General features: G+C 43.4%; 2 protein-coding genes across 2 annotated transcripts; both read left to right on the top strand.

Moving 5' to 3' along the window:
* The first annotated feature begins 5,570 nt into the window (after positions 1-5,570).
* glulb (glutamate-ammonia ligase (glutamine synthase) b) lies at positions 5,571-9,494 on the top strand. The gene is made up of 7 exons (XM_084472570.1): positions 5,571-5,670; positions 6,205-6,392; positions 6,567-6,728; positions 7,010-7,162; positions 7,564-7,691; positions 8,094-8,293; positions 8,540-9,494. Exons 2-7 carry the CDS (start codon positions 6,227-6,229, stop codon positions 8,856-8,858), a joined length of 1,128 nt encoding a protein of 375 aa, XP_084328696.1. The 5' UTR covers positions 5,571-5,670; positions 6,205-6,226; the 3' UTR covers positions 8,859-9,494.
* Positions 9,495-18,279: 8,785 nt separating this feature from the next.
* Positions 18,280-21,343, top strand: znf648 (zinc finger protein 648). The gene is made up of 2 exons (XM_084472888.1): positions 18,280-18,322; positions 18,840-21,343. The coding sequence occupies exon 2, from the start codon at positions 18,911-18,913 to the stop codon at positions 20,414-20,416; it is 1,506 nt and encodes a 501-aa protein (XP_084329014.1). The 5' UTR covers positions 18,280-18,322; positions 18,840-18,910; the 3' UTR covers positions 20,417-21,343.
* The last annotated feature ends 614 nt before the right edge of the window (positions 21,344-21,957 follow it).

Raw genomic sequence — 21,957 nt, forward strand, 5'->3', positions numbered from 1 at the left:
TGTGCTCCTTCTTTGAGATGGATTTAAATTGTATTGATATTTTGCGTGTTTGTTTAAATTGCTTGTTCTCTCTTATATGTCTATGTAAATGTTTTTTTTTCTTATCAAGGTGAAGCCTATATAAAGAGTTTATAAAAAGTAAGGTTTCATGTATTCATATTGCCTATATTTTTTCTATAAAAAAGGTGTTCGCCAGCCAAAAGAAATGCAAGATACAAAAAAAACAAAAAAAACTATTGCCGACAGTGATTAGGGCCCCATGCACTGGGCCACGTGGTTATTGCCACTATAGCTATCAGATAGAGCATCTCCTTCACAACAAACAGCCCGTCTTCCGGCGAGAATCCCTAGTCCAATTACGATCTAGGAACTCTTTATCCTCCCAGAATCCAATTCGGATGGATTTAAATAACTTTCCATTCAAATGCATAGGCAGGCACACACATAATGGACAGTTTAGTCAGTGACAGCAAGTTAGAGAAAAAGACTACAGCGAAATGCCTGCTTTAATTGCTTTCCGTCACTTGTAACAAAGGAGCAATTTACAGCGAACTAGACCACATACAATACCATTCTCTGCTGGCCTGTCCCAGTTATTCTGCGAATGAAACTTTTAATTCAAGTTCTTTGTAGATTAATTTTCTGATATGTTAAGCATTGTTCTGCATACTAATTGACATAATTTTTATTGCGCGGCGGAAGTCTTTTATGGCGGCGTAATGAAGGAGGCTGCGGTGGTTTTGTGGGACATGATGGAGCTGAAATTAACCAATTAGCATTTATGTTGGGGAGCGGGAATGACCAGCAGTGTGCTTCTCGTTTATGTGTCCTACTTAATGTTTTTTTTAAATGTCTTCCATGTATCGTTTTAGTATTCTGAGGAGAAGTGTAGAAGAAGAGCGTTTTACTATATAAATTCCATCCCCGAGCTGGACTAACAGGAAAGGAGGAAATTAACCAGGGATATACAGAGTGCATCTTTCAATATGTATGCATGATGTATAAGCATATATTGATATTCAAACTAGTGAAAATGTGTTGAACACATTTAAAAAGAGGTAGATGCATACGTGTGTGTGTGTGTGTGTGTGTGTGTGTGTGTGTGTGTGTGTGTGTGTGTGTGTGTGTGTGTGTGTGTGTGTGTGTGTGTGTGTGTGTGTGTGTAGCCTATATATCGTGTTATGAGATTAATAATAATAATTCATATGATTTATACGGCGGTTGGGGTTGGATATGACGCATCCATATCATGGATTTTAGTAATATGGTTAAAGTAACGATAGATATTTACTATGAATAATTTATCCATTTATATGTTTACATATAAATGTCTTTCTTTTTTCATTTTCTCTAAATGATGTTGTTTGGTGTGAAGGAGAACGCTGAAGAACCATACAACACGTAAGTCATTTGATAGGCCTAAGTTAAGCGATGTAATGACGCCCCCTTGTGTCTCATATGGTATTATTAGACATTCCAAACTGGCCGAGAAGCAGAACCAGAGCCTTTCGTGAAGACTTTCCAGCTGCACTTCCCTATAGCCGACAGACCGAAAGATGGCGCCATATCGCCGTGCAAGGCCATGGCCTTTACGTATGGAGGTAGATTTGTGTCTTTATTATGCAATCAAACAGAATAGGTTTGAGAGCAAAACTTTCCACACTGCAATCAAAAAATAGATTTGAGAGCAAAACTATCGACACTGCAATCAAAAAATGTTTTATTGCAAGTAAAATAAATGTGAAAAAAAAGTATAAAAAGTATTAATGTGAATCCAAAAGTTTTGTTTGCGAATCCAAAAGTTTTGCTTGTGAATCCAAAAGTTTTGCTTGCGAATCCAAAAGTTTTGCTTGCGAATCCAAACGTTTTGCTTGCTGTTGAGCTGAATCTCGTGGGCGGGACCTACGCCGAAAGATGTAAGACACGTCTCTATTGGCCAGTCTTGATCGGAGTGACAGCTTGGCAACATCCACAGTTAGTAACGAGAGAGGAGCTGTTTCTGAAATGCTATGCTACATACTACATACTGCATACTGACGCAGTATATACTGTGCACTACATACTACTCCCCGCCCTAGTATGCAGTATAGTATGCAAGTATGACAAGTATCATGCAGTGTACTACACAGTCACATGACCAAAAAATTGTGACGAAATTTGACGTGTCAGACTGGCGTGGTTTTCGAGCTGGCTCTCCCCTACATTTACGCAGATATTTTTTTTACCATTTAACATGTCACACTTTTCCATTGTTAAGTCGAACAATGAGGCAAGGAAGCGCAGGAGAAGGGCACTGCTGAATAAAACTGCAGTTTTATTTATTCAGATGAGCCATTTGTTCTGTTAACAATGAAAAACACACGATTACAAAAACATACGAAAGCTTATCACATCAAAATAAACAACTAATACTTACATTTGTATTCGCCGCTCGCATTGTCCACCATTATTTTAAATGTTCAGCGGTGCCACGTTGCATTATGGGATACAGTATCCGACGTAGTGAGCTCTGGATGTATACTAGAAATTTTTGCCCGATTAGTACATCATCCGGGTAACTGTCGCATACTGCAAAAAAAACATTTTTCGCGTACTGCATACTACTTACTACTTTTACGTCACGATCAGTATACGAGCAGTATGTAGTATGCCATTTCAGAAACGGCCAGGGAGTTTTGAAGTCCATGATGAGAACGAGCGGGACTCGGGAGCGGAGTTGCCAAGCTGTCACTCCGATCGAGACTGGCCAATAGAGACGTGTCTTACATCTTTCGGCGTAGGTTCCGCCCACGAGATTCCGCTCAACAGCAAGCAAAACCTTTGGATTCGCAAGCAAAACTTTTAGATTCGCAAGCAAAACTTTTGGATTCACAAGGCAAACTTTTGGATTCGCAAACAAAACTTTTGGATTTGCAAACAAAACTTTTGGATTTGCAAACAAAACTTTTGGATTTGCAAACAAAACTTTTGGATTTGCAAACAAAACTTTTGGATTCCCATTAATACATTTTTAATCACATTTATTTTACTTGCAATAAAACATTTTTTGATTGCAGTGTCGATAGTTTTGCTCTCAAATCTATTTTTTGATTGCAGTGTGGAAAGTTTTGCTCTCAAACCTATTCTGTTTGATTGCATAATAAAGACACAAATCTACCTCCATATTTACGTAAATGGGAAAAATCCCAATTAACAAAATTACATTTTAGGCCAAACAAAGCCTTTTAAAAAAACATGTGAATCTGTTTTGTTTTTGTATCCCATCTAGATTAGGGGTATCCGCCCCTAATCCGTTCAGCCCGTGACCCCACAAAAAAAGGTGCCAAAATCAGAGATTTTCCTCCTAAATGCGTGCATTTGATCATTCAGCCACCGGAGTAACTTGAGTAGCCTATTGTGCTGATCTAGACGATGGCAGTGATGGACCAAATACACGTGTGGTTCTATTTAGGCTACTTTTGGTTACTTACGGTTTAAATCGATGTGGTGATATTATTGACCACCAGGTTTTCAACCTTCATCGACAGACCCAAAAACTGAAGCCATGTTCGGGGGAGATATCTGGCAGCTAAGAGGGAAGTTAGTGGTTCCTTGAGAAATGCACGGCGAACAAATTCTGATTGGTTTTAGATGGGACGCTTTAATCACTGGTTTGCATGTAGGCCTAAATGCAACCGAAATGAGGTGGACAAACCTACCATTTCGCTCTCGTTTGGGACATATTGAACACCCGAAAAGCACCACAACAGGCCTACATCAAGTTTAAAACTTTTAAAAGACAGGATTACATGAGCAATAAATAGGCTTAATGTATTGTTTATTTATCTCCTTATATCCTATTATTTATATCCTATCTTTTAAATTACACGCTGGCTGTAGGCTTTAAGTGGTATAAAGAGCCTATAAAATCTCCCATTGTGAAAACAATGCTAATGAGAGCTAATTTGGACCTTTTTTAAACAAAGCCTCAGGAACGGAAACCTGATTAAGAAAAGGCCACATTATTCCCTCAATGGCCCTCTACTAACTGCGTGGGGGAACCTGTTCGTCAGGTTTGTGAAATCAATACTCAAAGTGTAGCTTACTCTAGGGTAGTGTGGTCTAGAGTAGCGAACTCTATCTTGGAGTTTGTATCCCACAACCGTGACAATGCATGATATTATGGTAACAATGAGTTAGGAATTAATGAAAGAGTGAAACCAAAAACCAAAAAAAGTGACAATGATTCACTCATATGAATATAATATATGGTCGCACAAATGAAAGCAACAATATATAAAAATAGGGCAGGTAAAGGTTTATAGCATATATCATATAATACTATCATTTATAAATGGTATTGCTAAATTGATTGATTGCCACTGCAGTAATAAGTCAGAGGTAGGGTCCAACTCTTTGCTATATAGTCCATTGATAGAAGAAGTACTGGTTCCTCAAGAGGTGCACGGCCAACAAAGTTTGATTTGAACTACATGTAAACTCTGATTTACATGTAGTTAAACTAAACCGAAATGAAGTGGACAGATTTTCTATTTCGCTCTCCATCATTTGGGATCTAGTGAACACCACAAAAGGCTGACTACATCAAGTTCTAAACTATCTCTTTTTAAAGATAGGCATGCATGAGAAATACAAAGGCTTCATGTATTATTCATATATTCCTATCCTTTAAACGAGATTCCCCTTTTTAAACAAAGCCTCAGGACCAGAAATCCATGATAGGCCTACTGGCTACTAATCATATCAACCTAAATGTCCCACTATTGACATGATCATGACTACCTGTTTGTCATGTTTATTTAGGACTCTTTCTACGACGATAGGACTATGGTAGCCTACTCAGTAATTATTTATCTAAGATCTGCAGCGAGAGGGTCTGATCGGGCCAGATAGTGCAGCATGCAACTTTCCATAATGATATAGGCTACTTACTTTAAAACTTAAAAACATTTTGACCTAACATTCACTACATCTTACATTCACTATAAAATAAGGCCAGTTCGAGTATTTAACTAAATTAAAACAGCTTAACCTAATTTGTTATCGGTCGAAACATAACCCTGCATGCCTGTGGTGGAACCAGGAACGGCAACAACAAGTGAGTCACGTTTGTTTTAGTTTGGACGTCACTTTACAAACGTACGTTCCCGACCGAGGATAAGTGATAAGCACTATCCCGATTAAATTAAATACTTTACTAATCCCAGAATCGAAATACATTATCGCCAGTATCGGCTATGGAGAGTGCTAAATGATGTTGTTGCTTTAAGAGTTCAGCCACAAGACACAATTTGAGAAGTTATCAGTGGCTTAAAAGATATGACATTCAGTACATCCACTGAGATGTACTGACAGACAAAAATGCTGAGCTTGTTTTGGAAGTGTATTAAAAAAGTAGTAAGCCGGTTGTGTCTATAGTCACTAAGGCGTTGAAGTCCTGCGACTAGAACGCCTGCTGCGAACCAGTCTCATGTCACAGCCAATGAGAACATCGGTCTTATCAAGATGACACGGATTCGCCAGCCAATCGCAAGGAGACGCTTTCGCCGGTTCAATAAAGCTGAGTAAACTGCTTCACCGGGATAGGAATGAGCATCTACAGGTCCATAGCAAGAAAAAGACACTCAACTGTCTGTCAGTCCTCTGTATACACATTCCGGCCGTTATAAGGTAATGTTTCGACCAAGTCCACCCAATATTTTCGCAATATAAAGTCTATATTTGTGCCGTGCGATAATGTTAACTGTGTTGCATCGTGATTTAATAGCCTATATTAGTTTATTTTTTCTATTTTACTTTTTATGAAAAGATATGAATAGGCCTATAGACTTCAGTAAAGGCTTCGTGTTGCTGGCCACCGATTGTCTACGTCATAGGCTCACTTGTAAAGGGTCTCTTTGACGAAGGCTCGTGGCTCCCGTACACAAAGAAGTGCCGTAAGGTTAAGTGAGGAAATCCGGATGTCAATGCACGCGAGAAAACTCACAGCCCGCATGGCTGAAACGTCATCTCCCGACAGTTATTCTTCACTTGATTGACGAGTTGTCGATTGTGTTGGTTTATTTAGAAAAAACTTTGTGGCATCAATTGTTTTTTCCATCTCTGGCGCGTCGCAAATGTGTAGGCTAGACGTTTGCATGATCAAAAGTCCCTGCACCACGACTTGTGTAATGACGCGCAGACTTTTTCTTCTCGCATCTCAAGGTTTACCTGGAGTATATACAACATGGCCACTTCCGCCAGTGCCGTGCTGAGCAAGACTGTGAAGAAGCAGTTCATGGACCTCCCGCAGGGAAATAAAGTCCAGGCCATGTACATCTGGATCGACGGTTCTGGGGAAGGACTCCGCTGCAAGACGCGGACGCTGAACTCTGAACCTAAGACCATTGATGGTACAGCATTTCAATCCATTCTTGGGGAGTGGGGGTCTGCACCGTTACCACTGTAGTATCATAATTAGCAATATTGTGTTTTGGTAGTTAATGCCTTGCAAAGAAGTTGTTTAAAAACCAAGATGGTCACTGCTTGACTGACTTGCCAATTCTTATGTTATTGTCATGTTGCAGAGTTGCCAGAGTGGAACTTTGATGGCTCCAGCACCGCTCAGTCGGAAGGGTCCAACAGCGATATGTACCTGATCCCAGTGGCCATGTTCCGAGACCCCTTCCGCCAAGACCCCAACAAGCTGGTCCTGTGTGAGGTCTTCAAGTACAACCGCAAGCCGGCTGGTACGTCAAGTCTAGTGTAGTCTAGAGTAGTAAACACTATCTTTACGACGCATTCATCACTCAAAGTGACCATTACAATGTATGCTATTATGGCAAAGTAATGAGCTGCAACTGAATGAGGGGGTGAAACAAGTTTGTAGAGTTTGAGAAAGTAAATATGAGTCAGAGGATGAACAATGAGTCAGTATTATGAATATGAAAGCATGAATGTCAACAAATATATCTACATTTTCCAAGTATTTTTGGATTCTGAAGTGTTTCTATATCATCCCTTTGGACAGAGACCAACCTGCGGCACACGTGTAGCAAGGTAATGAGCATGTCGGAGGTGGCGGCCAAGCAGCCGTGGTTTGGCATGGAGCAGGAGTACACCCTGCTGGGCACGGACGGTCACCCCTTCGGCTGGCCCTCCAACGGCTTCCCTGGGCCCCAAGGTGAGCGGCGACACACGGGAGCGTTCACCAGCTATAACATGACTGGCACACCCAGCTAGGGTTTAGAACCAAGGAGGAGCCACACTGGGATGATAAGCACGCAAACCGTTTAGAAAAGGACATCACGTTTTTCACGTTTGCATTTAGCAGACACTTTTATACAAAGCGACTTACAATAAGTACATTTGTCAGAAGAAAGAAGTAACAATACATTGCTGTCAGTACAGTATTAAGAATCCGATATTGGACTGAATGAATATTAAATCTTTGAGTACAATTCCCATCTGTGTCAAAACATCTGTTTCACACATGCACATAAACATTAACACACAACATCCTCACACTGAGGGGTTGGGTGTTGCATGCTGGGTAATCTGTACGCACCCTGTCTTCCCGGTCAGGACCGTACTACTGCGGGGTGGGAGCGGACAAAGCCTACGGTCGGGACATTGTGGAGGCCCACTACCGAGCATGTCTCTACGCTGGAGTGGACATCTGTGGCACGAACGCAGAAGTCATGCCCGCTCAGGTACACCCCCACCCCCTCACCCCGTTCATTACTGATTCACTCCTACCACTCCACAGAATGTATACAGACCAGTAGAACAGTACACTTGGATGTAGAAGCTAGATGTTTATTTGGTCGTTGTCTGTGTCAAGATGATTGTTGGCAATTACTGCGTGAGAATGATGGATTTGAATTCCTCAAAGCGGTTGCCTTCTCCTAAACAAGACTTCATACTGCTGTTGTTCATGAGATAAGATGAGCTGCCACAATGCAGCTTTCACAGCAGAGAACAGGACTGAGGTTGAAATGAAGGAGATGCAAAATGACCATAAGTTGAAACTACAAAATATAAATAATGCATTGGACCTAATGGCTTTGTGGCTCCATCGCTGAATCCCATTGGCCGTTGTGATTCCTTCTCAGTGGGAGTTCCAGGTGGGTCCTACCGAGGGCATCAACATGGGCGACCACCTGTGGGTGGCCCGCTTCATCCTGCACCGCGTTTGCGAGGACTTTGGCGTGATCGTGTCCTTCGACCCCAAACCCATCACTGGGAACTGGAACGGCGCCGGCTGCCACACCAACTTCAGCACCAACGAGATGAGGAGCGAGGGCGGTCTGAAGTAAGGACCCGACGTTGTCTGTTGTGTTGGTGTTGTTGCGTATCCCCTGTGAGGTATTTGGAAAGTGTCTTGAGACACTCGAGTTATCGGTCGCACAGCTGGAGAAATTTGGAGTCAAGACTTTGGTGAACCGAAAGTACCCGTTCAATAGTCTCCATCTTGCAGACGACCATAATTAGATTATCTGCCCCGCAAATAATTTTCTGGTGCCAATAATCTACCTCTGTATCTCCCCACCCACTTCAGGGCCATCGAGGACGCCATCGATAGGCTGTCCAAGAGACACACGTACCACATCCGCACGTACGACCCCAAGGGGGGCCTGGACAACGCCCGGCGGCTGACGGGCCACCACGAGACCTCCAGCATCCACGAGTTCTCCGCCGGCGTGGCTAACCGCGGCGCTAGCATCCGCATCCCGCGCTCCGTGGGCCAGGAGAAGAAGGGCTACTTCGAAGACCGCCGTCCGTCCGCCAACTGTGACCCCTACGTGGTGACTGAGTCGCTGGTGCGCACCTGTCTACTTAAGGAGGAGGGTGACACGGCCACACTTTACAGCAAGTGAAGGACTCTACCACAAAGGCCTCTTTTTCAGTTTTGAGATTGACTAGTGGATGGTGTTGGTCAGTCCCATTACTTAACCGTCTTGCGTATTGACTATGGCTATCCAAAATAGAGAAACTCCATGAGTTGGAGGTGAGCCTTTCTATAAAGGACACGGGATAGCAACATGGTAGGATAGAAAGGTCTTCATACTGCCCCTCTATAGTAGATTGTTTTTGTAATCCTTGACCTTGTGTTGTGGTACGTTTACTAATCTGGAGTTTTCCCATGTTATGGGAGCGGATCACCCTGAACCAAAGAGTTGTGAATGTTTGTAGTGCTGAGGTGGCACGCCTGCGAAACGATAAGCTTAATGATATTTTAATGTTCCTTATGGGTCAGCCACACACTAGTTTTCTTTTTTTGTCATATTTTTTGTTGATCAGAAATTTGATCCTAATAAAGATCAAATTGTATTTTAATGTCCTGTGTATAGCCTTTTCATGAGAAACAAGTTATATTTAACTGAGGGCAGAACCATGTCTGTGTGGAAAAGCATGTTTTAGAATCATTCAAGCATGAAATCATGCCCCAGACAAACCACTAACCTGCATCACATGGAGTTTAACTGGTCGGTAGATGGCCCACAAAACGGCCAACATCAGGATGGGTTATATTGGTCACAGCTCGTGCGTTATTTTCTCTCCACAGAGCAAACGTTGAGTTCTTGTGTATTCACTCAAACTCGTGGCTGAGGAAAGATCATGTCCGTTCTTTGTGACACTAAATGTCCACAGTATTGAGAAATACTACTACATCATTTAGTATTTTAGACATGCACAATCAACTGATATGTATATGCAAGTATACATCTATTGATGTTTTTATTTCATTTTTTTTACCTTTTTATTATTGGGATCAAAATATGAGCACATTATACAGATCAATATGTAAACATCGGTTTGGTTTAAAAATAAAACATAAAATAAAAACGCACAAAAAAACGGTAAAGAAATTTTGTGTAGCTTCAACATAACCGTGGGGAAGGTAGCATATAAATCAGAACATCTCAAGTAAAGTCTGATCTAGGATATGGACTCAACCCAGGATGCCCAACAGTTTTTAAACTTCTCTTGTTCGAGTCTTACAATGAAAGTTTCTCCATCACATAAATATATTGGATAACCTCAAACCAGCATTCAACATTGGGTATATCAGTCAACCACTTTCTCGTAAGGGCTTACTTGCTATTAACATGTTAAATGTGTCAAATACTTTGACAGACCAGTTTCAAACCCATATATATTGCCTCAAAACTGAAAGGAATTGCTACCCAACACTTTGTTTCCAGTAATTGAAAAGCAATGGACACTGCCAAAATACAAGATATTGATTAGCTTCCCCCACAGGACCTCCAGCACGAAATGTATTTGGCGTCTAGAAAAGTCTGTTATCTGTTGTCTTTTTAAACATTTTTTTTATTTTTCTTCAGTTTACACAACAGCCATTTTGTGCATTGACGAGCAGTTTGCATTGTCGAGCAGTTTACAACTGGTTCTTATTTTGGCCACGCGCCAGGAAAGAAGCCATACCTTTTTTTTGTTGTTTATTGTATGGTTGAGCTGATAAATGGCAGCCTACTGTGAAAGGCTTTCAAGTGAAGTTTTAATGTGAACCATGTCCAGGCATGATCTTGGGAGTAGGGCTACACTTGAAAAGTTATAGATTTAACCCAATGCAGACTTATCTTCAATGTAATTCTCATAGAGAATGACAGTACAACACGTTTAAGATCAGGATTTTTTTAGGCTGAATATTTTTTTAATATCATTTAAAATGTAAATGAGAGATTGGGGTCTCCAGAAAGGAATCATGTTTACTTGTTCACACGCCATAAGGGAACAGCACTGTTACAGAAGCTGCCTCAGGTCTAAAATACCACAAACATAACAACGTATTTTGTCTGAATGCAAAGTAGACTCTGACCATCTGTGGGTTGTGTCCACGTAAAGACTGAGGGATTGACAGACCACTAAACGTCCGGCAGGCCCCTTGTTCTTTTCCCCAAACAAGTCACAGAGTTGGATGAAAAACTATAATTTCAACATCTGAAGGCGATTCAGGTCCAAAGAGGGGTGGTTGTGGAAATCTGTACCATCCCTTCCAGTTTAAATTCAATGCTTGTACGGCATGTGAGCACTAATTCATTTAGGCAATTACAGACACGGGTTGCCCTGTAAGTTAATTGAATGTATCACGTTCTAACAACGTAAGAGGTTCACTTAATTTGGGGAATGCAATAGAATAAACCAAGTGCCACCTCATTGGGTTTCGTTCTTATCTCACAAAAGTTTGGGCAGCCTCCGGTCTGGGTCTGGAGAAAAGGGATGACCTTTATCAATCTTGACCACAGCTGCCCCCTCTGGTCCCCCCGTTCCATGAGTGCGCCTCGACCATTTCAGAGACCAGACTGTGGAAGCAACCTCCCAACCCCTTGTCTTCAGTTGTGCTGGGTGCAGACCTGTTGAGAAATGCACCCTGGCTTTTGGGGGAATAATAGGAAACTTGAACAGCTGTTAAAGCACAGCCAATGTCATGGGAGCTGGATTTGGGGTCAACAACTAGCGACAAGAGAAGAGACAACAGAACAGCAAATTATTTTGGGAAGATGTGAAAACAAAGGGATCCTTTGTTTTTCTTCCTGGTCTTTAAATGTGCATGTGCTGTGCAGCTGATCGGGAACCAGACCAATGAAAAGTTGAGGAAAAGGCTCTAACAAAAACCTTTTCACCCTGTTTGTAGTGAACCAAGCACACATGTTGCAAAAAGCTTTGTTTTTTTATTGTACATTTTTTATTTTTATGAACACATTTCCCACCATGGGCAAACGATGGCTGTGACGTTTTGTTGAAAATCTGACCATACAAAGAAATTCATGATTCAATAACTAAGTGTGGTTTCAAAACATGTTGAATGTGTGAATATTGAAACTAACTAAGTATTAACAATAGGCAATAGAGAGGCAATAGTCATAAACAAGATCTACTTTCTCCTCTGGATTCTATTATGTGTGTTGTTGGCGTGTCTAATAGGGTGATGGGTCTTCTGTGTGTGTGGATTAGACACATTAGGATCCCTGCCAACGCTTACGGTTGTAAACCAGATGCTTGGTTCAGCTTCTAGGAGTGGTATAGCTCTCGCAGCCCATCCACAGCCTAGCCCCCTAATTATCCTGTCATGACGCCTTCTTCTCTAGTTTTGTTTTGCTGGTGTCCGATTGCATATTCTTATAAACAGGGACAAAATGTTCTCTTTTCCTTATTTGGTGTCCTGTTACACAAATGGGTGTTTTATGTGTCTGTTACGGGGTGGAGAAAAGATGCTGTTTTGTGCTTTTTGCTCAGTTGGGAGTTTGGGTTCTCCGGTTCCCTTCCCCCCGCTCTTGAGCCTTGTCCAGCAGATTTGACCCCATAACCTCCCACCCGTGACCTCATAACACCCCCTTTCTGTGTTCCAGGTCCTCTCTCTCTCCTCTTCTTTAGAGGAAATGTACCAGCTCCAACTGCCATGGAAAAATACAGGCAACCCTACTGAGAGAGAGAGAGAGAGAGAGAGAGAGAGAGAGAGAGAGAGAGAGAGAGAGAGAGAGAGAGAGAGAGAGAGAGAGAGAGAGAGAGAGAGAGAGAGAGAGAGAGAGAGAGAGAGAGAGAGAGAGAGAGAGAGAGAGTATCTGAACTAACTAAAACCACATTCTCTACACATTGATTTGTGTTCTCTCCTTAGAATTGCTGCCAACAGTGGCGGATTAAGGTGGTCATTGGCCCCTAGGCTACTATTTGTGTGAGGTCCCCTTACTGATCTCGCAACATAACTTAAATTAAACAAAAAAATAACAAATTTAAAAAGCGTAATTTAGTGCCATGTGTTTAAAGTGTTTTAGGAATAATACATGGCCCACGTGCACACACTCGGGGTGCACTGGCATACACACACCCATTAAGACAGCCTTTACTAAAACAGCAATGATACAGAAACAAGTGTGAATTCGCTATAGCAGCTGCCACGACCATGTATTTCTCTGGACTGACTGACCGACCGACCGACAGAGCGAGCTAAAAAGACATTTCAGACATGTCCTCGACCCTGGAGAATTCAGGAGAATTTCAGGGTACAAATGTCAGGATATGTTGTTCAGACATACGGCCCATGAGGTGAATATCGGGACTTACACGGATGTCTGAAAGCAGCTAATGAGACACAAATCGAACCACTGTGCAATACTCAAATAAAACATAGACAATAAACATATTAGCAGGATGCAATAACAGCAATAATGCCACAGCAGCACAATCATAAATACATATTCTTACTCTTTAGAAGTTTTTCTGACAGAGAACTCCTTAATGAGGCTGGTCAAATCCAATTTGCGCAGAATATCGCTTTCAATGGACAGATCATGGAAGGTGGTTCAGTCTATTTTTGCCCATCATGGATCTCAAAAAATCCTTCATCCTCATTGGAACTAGTTTCTCTTCAGTAGGATATCTCTGTAACAGTAGGAACCAATTCAATAACTCTCCCCTTTCAGTTTTGGGTTTCTTACCCCAGGCTCTGTGCTGTCTAAGTACTGCTGTAACAAAGTAGGACTGCTCGATACCACATTAGGCATTGACTTGCTTTGCTGATTTTCCAGACAATAACTATTATTTACTATTTAGTCATCAGACACTTGTAGCTCTTATTACTGTTAATTCAGATTCATGGCATTAAAGGGAAACCACCAAGCTCAGCTCTTTTCGAATACTGCAGAGGAGGTCGTAATGATTTATAGGAGTGTTGTGAAAGATCACGGTCTGCACGATCAACTCTGTTTTCGCAATAAAATCCCAGAAATGCCGGACCAATGACATCATTAGCCTGGGAGTGAGCAGGTAAGGGTAAGTGGGCAGGCATCTTGCTCAAGGGTGCCTACAAGTTAAAGTAAGTAAATAATTAAGTGGCAAGTAATAAAGTAAGTAATTCTGGCAAAAATTGAACCCGAGTATAGAGATATAGAGTATAGAGATTGCCAGGAGCAATGAGAGGGGTCTGTTGGCTTCCATGTTATTGGCTAGGGACAGTGCGAACACTTCCAAATCTGCATTTTTTAACCACTAATATTGCTCAAAATAGCACCAAACCTTTGCAGTAGCATGACTAGGGTCCCTACACATAAAATGACGCATCAACAACTTAGTTAGTGTACCGGGAGTTTATTAAAAAAGACTAAAAGATTTAAAAAGTCGATTACCGGCTACCATAATAGAGGCACCAACAAATTGAAAACAGCCAAGGTATCAAGAGGGGAGATTGTGAAGTTAAATTTGTTAGGCTCTATACTCAATTATCAACAAAAAAAAGTATCTGGAGGGCTTATTTTATGGGTCTTCATGCTGAAAAAGACCCTGGGTAAAATTTTCACTGGAATTACACTTTAAGCTTTGGACATTTGGCTCACTGCTTGACTATCCTGCCCCAACGACACAATGCACAGTGTAGGTCCTTTTCTCTTTCTGTAGGCAAATATTGAACAAATTTATAAATTTTAAATACATTTTGTATTGTTGTTTGTTTCTATGTGATTTGGCTCAATTTGCCTGATTACAATCCAGGAAGAGCATGACAGGCAAAGTACATGGAGGCCTGAAGGGCCAGTGGAGGCAGATTCCAACTTGTCTTGGTTTAACAGGTACATGACTTGGTTTTTTCGTGTCTGGTTTAACAGGAATCTCAGGCCGACCAGATGACACAGACACACACATCGGCACCATACGCAGTGAAAAAACCTAATAAGTTATAAAAACTTATAACTTATTAGCAATATGACTGTGGGAGAGTGTGCGGATGATGGCTGGTTTGAGCAGCCAGTCTGATTGGATTCTGGGGCTGGGTAAGGCTGCACACCTTTGCAAATTGAGCAATCAATCACATGTAGTTTACATATATAATTACAACATCCACTCCTTAAATCATGGGGGGAAACAGCAGACAAGTAGACCCAACTTGTATAGGCAGGCACGTTTTATTTCAGGCTTTAACATGATCAACACACATAAAAATTACTATAATCTGTTAATTTCTCCATATTTCTAATAAATACTCCAAACCAAACATCGTTCATGGTGTTGCGTCGAGCAGAGCAGCCGCGAAAGTGATCAAAGAGTACGCTTTCTCGCTGAGCCAGCAGGTGTGGGAGATTGGCCTTGAAGGCTCTGTAAGCGGTTTCGTTGTTTTGGGTTGACTTCTGCCGCTTTTCCACCGACAGTACCAGCTCGACTCGACTCGCCTTTTTTTGCGTTTCCATTGGCAAAAAAAGTACGTGGTACCTAGTACCGGGTACTTTTTTTAGTACTACCTCCGTCGAGGTTCCAAGCGAGCGGAGTAGGTACTTTTGTGTGACGTAAACAGGCTGCTGGTAACTGATTGGCCAGCGGCTGTAAATGGGAATAATCACTCAAAGTTAAGTTGTGTCCGGCGTGGGGGACACGGATCAGCGTGTCGCTCCTTTCCCGGGGCCAGAGTTAGGCTGCGAGTGGTTGTGTGTGTCCGGCATGGTTGTGTGTGTCCGGCGTGGTTGTGTGTGTCAGGCGTGGCTGAAGTGACTGGTACTGTCGGTGGAAAAGCGGCATTCCTGTCCTCCTCTCCCTCCTCCCCATGTCACCACACGCTTTTCCTCAGTCTGAAAGCCACACCGATATACATGCAGTTCATGCACTACTTGAGTCCTGTCTCAAATTTTTACTGGGAGATTTAGCGGTCTTCGTTTTTCTCAATTGACCCTGAAATCCTGCTGCCTGCCCATGAACGCACAGAGAGGACCGGCCCTTTGTCGAGTTCTGTCTCTGGATTGGAGGAAATGGGACCAGGACACCCAGGAAAAATGTATTGGGTTTACTGCAGAGGGGAGGGACTGGTGACTGACCAAACACTGAATATCGATCAGTTGGAGCAATCATTGATGGCTGTCGGAATAAAGAGCTATTTAACACTTACTTTGACAAATAAATATTGCATACAGCGCCTTTAATGATCGGTGGAAAGAAGACATCCAGACCAGTAGACAGCTCAATCAAACAAGTCCAATGTACCATACCGTATCCACAACCCAGAACGGTGACTTCATATACATTTCGTACTCTTCATGTACAGCCTGGCTATAGGCCTACAACAAAAGGGCTGAATTCTTCCAAGCGGTATGTTACCAATTATTCACCCCCTCGCCCCCCAAACGCAGACCCAACATGACTCAGCACATTTTGAGCAAGATGCCACTGAGTGATACAGATCTAGTCTAAGCCTATATTTGAAATCGAAGTAGGCTTAGATTTCCTTCCTTGAACCTTATTATTTAATTAAAGATCCAACAAACTTGGCCACCTTTAAATCTGACTTTTGTCTTTCATTTTTTGTTGTTTACAGTCCCAAGTTGACGCAAAAACCCCTGTCCATTTTAAGTCATTTGTTGGTCGGACAGATGACAAAAATGGAAAACAAGGGAAAGTTTTTATGTCAGTGTTCTGTTCCAGCCCTGTAGTGACGACAACAATACTCCATTAATAATACTCCATCTCTGAGGCGTGGGTTTGCACAGAGGGAAGGCTAGGCCGCAGCTTATCTCTGACGTCAAGGAGCATGCCTCTGCGAGAATATTGGTGCGTTCACATCGCTGGTAATTATGGGGAAAATATTTTCGCGTGTTCTCGTGGTTCTCGTGAACGACACATCAGGATGCTCTGTGATTCTACTTCCGTTCGTCAACTGGGGCCAGATTTTGATAACAGAGTTGCCCAGTTGGTGACGTATGGTTTACTAGTGACGCGCATGATGGCGGGACATGAACGTTTTACTCAATATAAAAGAGTCAACCATCATATCACATACTTAAGTATTGATTGACGTTGTAACCGTCTGTTGGCATTGACTTTGCTCAGTTTTAAACGTTGTGTAGGCCTACTGGTAAACCAGCTCTAGATAAGGGCAAGTGTAGCCTTCCATACAGTGGCAATATGTGCTTCTCATAAATAAAAGCAAAAGGATAGTAGGTGATATGCTACAAGGAAATAAAGGCGTGCGAACTTGAAACTGATCCTACTAAGTTCTGTTTAGTTAGATTTACAACGCAGTGCACATGAACGGTCGCTGTCGGGAACACGCGTAAGCGTGAGCGTCATCACTGGCGAGCCGTCTCGTTATCACCAGGACTGTGAACGCGCCTACTAACTACTAGACTTTCCCGAAGACGCTTTCAATGATAATTGTGTATCAAACTTTGAAGAATTAATCGGGAGTGTTTAATTTTCCTCTGTATCTAACGTGTGCAGATCATTTTGTTTCTGAAAGTGTGTGGTGCTGAAAGATGCATTTAATGGACACGTAACATAAATGTGCCAAGACGTGTGTAAACGACATTAACTTCTCAAACAAATATGTGTTAGAATAGAAACAAACAGGCCTTTTACACCAACTCTGATCGAATTCTTTGAATGGCTCTATAACGAGGCTAATAGGTCAACCAGGTTAATCAGGTTAGAACCTGTCGGTTCTGTTCCTGAGAGCCTCCAACTTACAATAAACGGTTCTTTCCAAGTGGACGCATCAGTTCGTCCAAGTTTAAGACTTTTCTCTTCCATCCATTTGGAATGACTCCGGAATGACTGTCGTCCAGTTTGCCAGTGGGGAGTGAAATCAAACAGTGGGTGACTACGCCCTCTGCTGTCTGTGGTTCTATATCGGTGTGCGATTCTTTTAGGACCTGACAACGGGCAATATTTTATTCTCAGCAACTTTACTTGAGTTATAGGACAGCCTACATAACGAAACGTATGGTAGGCCTATAAGAAAATAAAAAAAATAACCAGAAAAGGGATTATCGGAACAATGAAGCGAATTAAAAGTTGTTATGACTTCATAGCACTACTTGGCAAAATAATATTTAAAATTGTTTGCTCAGGAAAAAAAATATTGGTATTTTATGAAATCTTTTGCTGTTAATTTATATAGGCTATACCAGCATATACATGCTGGTGTAGCCTATATAAATTAACAGCACACACTTTTGCTGTTAATTTGTATAGACTATATCAGCATATACATACTGGTATAGCCTATACAAATTAACAGCAAAAGTGATTCTAACGAAAATAAATGTTTTCAACGTCCTGCTTGGCAACACAATTTGTCCCCCAAATTATGGCATTGTTCTTTTTATGTATACCATTTCTCTATGAACTTTCATGTATTCGTGTAATCCACAATGCACCTCACACAACCAATGTTTTGGCCACGTGCGGTCGGACAAATGTGCAAGGGTGAGTTCTTGCTGACGGCTGCGGGAACACCGCTGTCTCCAGACGTCTTCTCCAGTGTCGCCTCGGGCTCCGCCCACGAGTCCTTCTCCTGAACGACTCGAGCGCTGATCCGTCGGACTTGGCCGCGCGGAGCATGGAGGTAAGTGTTGGTTCCGTTTCACTGCACTGTTTTCTGTCTAGATGAGAGAACAAAAAATAACTGTTTCAAATCAGTGGTGCAATCTATAATCAATATATTGTGTGTGTATAACTATTTAATGTATGTCATATATTAACATATATCTAAAATGTGTTTGAATGTATATATATATATATATATACTGTATTTATCTTGATCTCTCCCTCTCCCTCTATTTATATATATAAATTGTGTATATATATACAATACACAATTTATGTATGCATGTATATATATATATATATATATATATATATATATACATACTTACATGCATAAATTGTGCATCGTTACACACAAACAAATGAAAAATACAGGTAAACAAAGATATGCAGTACTATATAAAATGTATATTTATTCATACTTTGAGTGCCGTCAATGAAATTCAATACAATACGTTTACGCTGTACATACCCTACTACACCCACCCTGACTGGCCGATTGGCTGCTTGTGTGTCCCGACGGTTATACTTCACAGTAGGAGCACGGTTCCCCCCCGCGATATTCTGATCAACGCAACCGGCCCTGCGGCCAACCGCCAAACCCAAAATGGCTGAAGGGACGTCGTCCGCCGCCCTGACCAGCGACCAGCTGACCGCCAGCAAGTTCATCTCCAAGAGGAGCATCCGCAAACACCAGGACAAGCAGAGGGCCTCCCTCGGCAGGCCCCGGGGTCACGCCGACGCCGGCGACCTTGGCGGCGGCGTGTTCTACCTCAACCCCCAGACCCCCAAGTGGAGCCTCGCCGAGAGGTTAGCCGAGATGTCCCACGGCGACGACGACAAGGCCCGCTGCGGCCAGACCAAACGCTACAGCGCCGACCCGCTGGCCCGCCCCGACGACCTGCCCGCCGCTCACGCCCAGACGCGGCGACGGGAAGCAGGGGACGGTGAGCCGCAGCCCGGCGACACCTCGCCCGGTCCGAAGGTGGCCACGGCCAACCAATCAGACGCCGGCGCCGGCACCGGCGCCGTTGGCGGCGGCGGTGGAGGAGGAGGAGGAGGAGGAGGAGGAGGAGGGGGCCGCGGGGACGGCGTCCTGGAAGGCGCGGCCGGCGAGCTCCACAAGGAGCACACGGCCAACAGGGACTCCATGTTCTTCGACTCGTGCGCCGACGGCAAGGTGCCGCGCATCTTCGCCGCCATGAAGAAGCGCGGCGTGGACATCGACAACGAGCTGCGGCGCTACAAGTGCACGCGCTGTCACTGGGCCTTCAAGAAGTTCTGCAACCTGCAGAGTCACCTTGAGACGCACACGGGCCGCAAGCCGCACGTGTGCGACGTCTGCGGCAAGGCCTACTCCCACCAGGGCACGCTGCAGCAGCACAAGCGGCTGCACACGGGCGAGAGGCCCTACCACTGCCCCTTCTGCGTCAAGACCTACATCTGGTCGTCGGACTACCGCAAGCACATCCGCACGCACACGGGCGAGAAGCCGTACGCCTGCGGCACGTGCGGCAAGGACTTTGTGCGCTCGTCGGACCTGCGCAAGCACGAGCGCAACATGCACACCAACGACAAGCCCTTCCCGTGCGGCGAGTGCGGCAAGACGTTCAACAAGCCGCTGTCACTCAAGCGGCACGAGCGCAAGCACCTGGGCGACAAGCCCTACTGCTGCCTGGACTGCGGCAAGCTGTTCGCCCTGGCCAGCCGCATGGCGGAGCACCAGAAGGTCCACCGCGGCGTGCGGCCCTTTGCGTGCGCCGTGTGCGCCAAGAGCTTCACCAAGAGCTCCAACCTGCTGGAGCACGAGGCGGTGCACAGCGGCGCGCGCCCCCACAAGTGCGAGGAGTGCGGCGTGGCGTTCGCCGTGGCGTCGCGGCTGGCGCGCCACCGCTACGTGCACGGCGGCGGCGGCGGCGGCAGCGGCGGCGGCGGCGAGCGTCCGCACAGCTGCAGCGGCTGCGGCATGCACTTCGGCCAGCCGGCGTCGCTCAAGGCCCACCAGGAGCAGAGCTGCGGCGGGAGGATCTTCGTGTGCACCGAGTGCAACAAGTCCTTCCAGTGCGCGGCCAAGCTCGTGGAGCACACGCTGACGCACGGGGAGGGCGTCTGACGTCAGTGTGCAACCGTGAGGCCTTGATGGTTTTTATTTAGATGACACATTTAGGTTCGATGGGTTGAATGAGGAATGCATGAGCTCAAACTCATAGGCCCAGGCCGAGCGCTTAAGTTGAATCCCAGGTTGTCACAATGCTGCTTTCAGGGATTTTCTTTGGCAGTCTTCAGTAACATCAAGTGTCTGTATGTACATAAAAACATGTTATTTATGTCAACTTAACACACACGCTTACTCGTTTGACCTCTATCCTATGGACACAGGGTACTGTAAATAAGTGAAGAGGGAATTTGTTTTCTTTGTTAGTAATATTATTATTATTATTTATAGTGGTGGAGTTGTGTTTTGTACTACTTAAAATGCCATTACAAGCATATTCTTAGGTGCACAGTAATGTTCTGCGTTCCTGTTGAAGTCTTCATGTGTTTTGGATTACAACACATCACACAAGTGTTAAGTTCTATCTCAATAAAATCATTACAACTTGATGGTTTTGAAAACGACAAATAAATAAATATTGGACCATCTCCATGGATGCCTGTAGAATAACAACATAGGCCTACCAATATCAATATCCATATAACGTTCCCCAGTTGATGTGTTTATGTGTGGTGGTGGAAGAAGCTGGGGTACCGTATAACTGGGTCCAAGCATGCAGTAGGAAAAAAGTTGTAACATACAAATATGCATATATCCACATTGTCTGTTTCATTCATCATTTGAATTTGAATTGAATTGCAATCATTTTAAACAATAAAATAAATAACTAAGGAGTTTACAAATATAGACATTTTCCATCTCATGGCATCATCATTGGTGTGTTTGAAAACTGAGGGGAGGGAATACTATAATGTTCAACAATATAGATTATGTTAAAGCTGCAATCAGACATTTTGGCTCACCGCCTTTGTTTTGATTCAATTATGTTTTGATTGAGTGTCATTGTCCACTGAACGCATGAGAGCCGTGTGATACAATCAAATTCCAATTTAATTAAAACAAAGTAGGGTGCACAACAATTGCTGATTGCAGCTTTCATTTTCTAACTTTTCTTGGCATGACAATGTCAACCTATCTGATGGATCACCCCTTTGGGAACGACACATCCAAGGGAAGGGCTGGCCCATTTGCCTCGGTTGCGGGGAAGTTTGCTCGGGTATGCTTCCACTCAGAGCCAGTGCGTCCGGCTGCCATTCCGTCCTGCCGACTCGTGGTAAATGGAGATGGCACCTGCCATGTTGCCAGTCACAGAACTCAACGTGTAAAGCCTTACATGGAATTTCAGTTATGGCCCCAGTCTTTTTAAAACCGTCTTTTTTATTCGCTGAATTGAATTAGTGCCGCTCTCATTGACGTCACACCCCTGCGGTCACTCAACACTTGATTTACTAGAAAGTGACAATACTATATATAGTATAATAATATCTAATAATTAAAAAGTAAAACGTTGAAGGAGTTTTACACTAATCTATATATCCTATTTAAATCTCAGACATTAACATTTAAACACTGTGACAAATTGGTAAACGTTGGTAAGC

The sequence above is a fragment of the Micromesistius poutassou genome (assembly GCF_964030765.1).
Source record: "Micromesistius poutassou genome assembly, chromosome: 9".
Taxonomy (NCBI): Eukaryota; Metazoa; Chordata; class Actinopteri; order Gadiformes; family Gadidae; genus Micromesistius; species Micromesistius poutassou.

What these genes read in the sequence shown, in the direction of transcription:
- glulb (XM_084472570.1), top strand. Translation starts at nt 6,227, where the DNA reads ATGGCCACTTCCGCCAGTGCCGTGCTGAGCAAGACTGTGAAGAAGCAG. An exon ending in GTACAACCGCAAGCCGGCTG is followed by an intron (nt 6,729 to 7,009) that starts GTACGTCAAGTC and finishes CCCTTTGGACAG; the next exon opens with AGACCAACCTGCGGCACACG. An exon ending in AGGAGCGAGGGCGGTCTGAA is followed by an intron (nt 8,294 to 8,539) that starts GTAAGGACCCGA and finishes CACCCACTTCAG; the next exon opens with GGCCATCGAGGACGCCATCG.
- znf648 (XM_084472888.1), top strand. Translation starts at nt 18,911, where the DNA reads ATGGCTGAAGGGACGTCGTCCGCCGCCCTGACCAGCGACCAGCTGACC.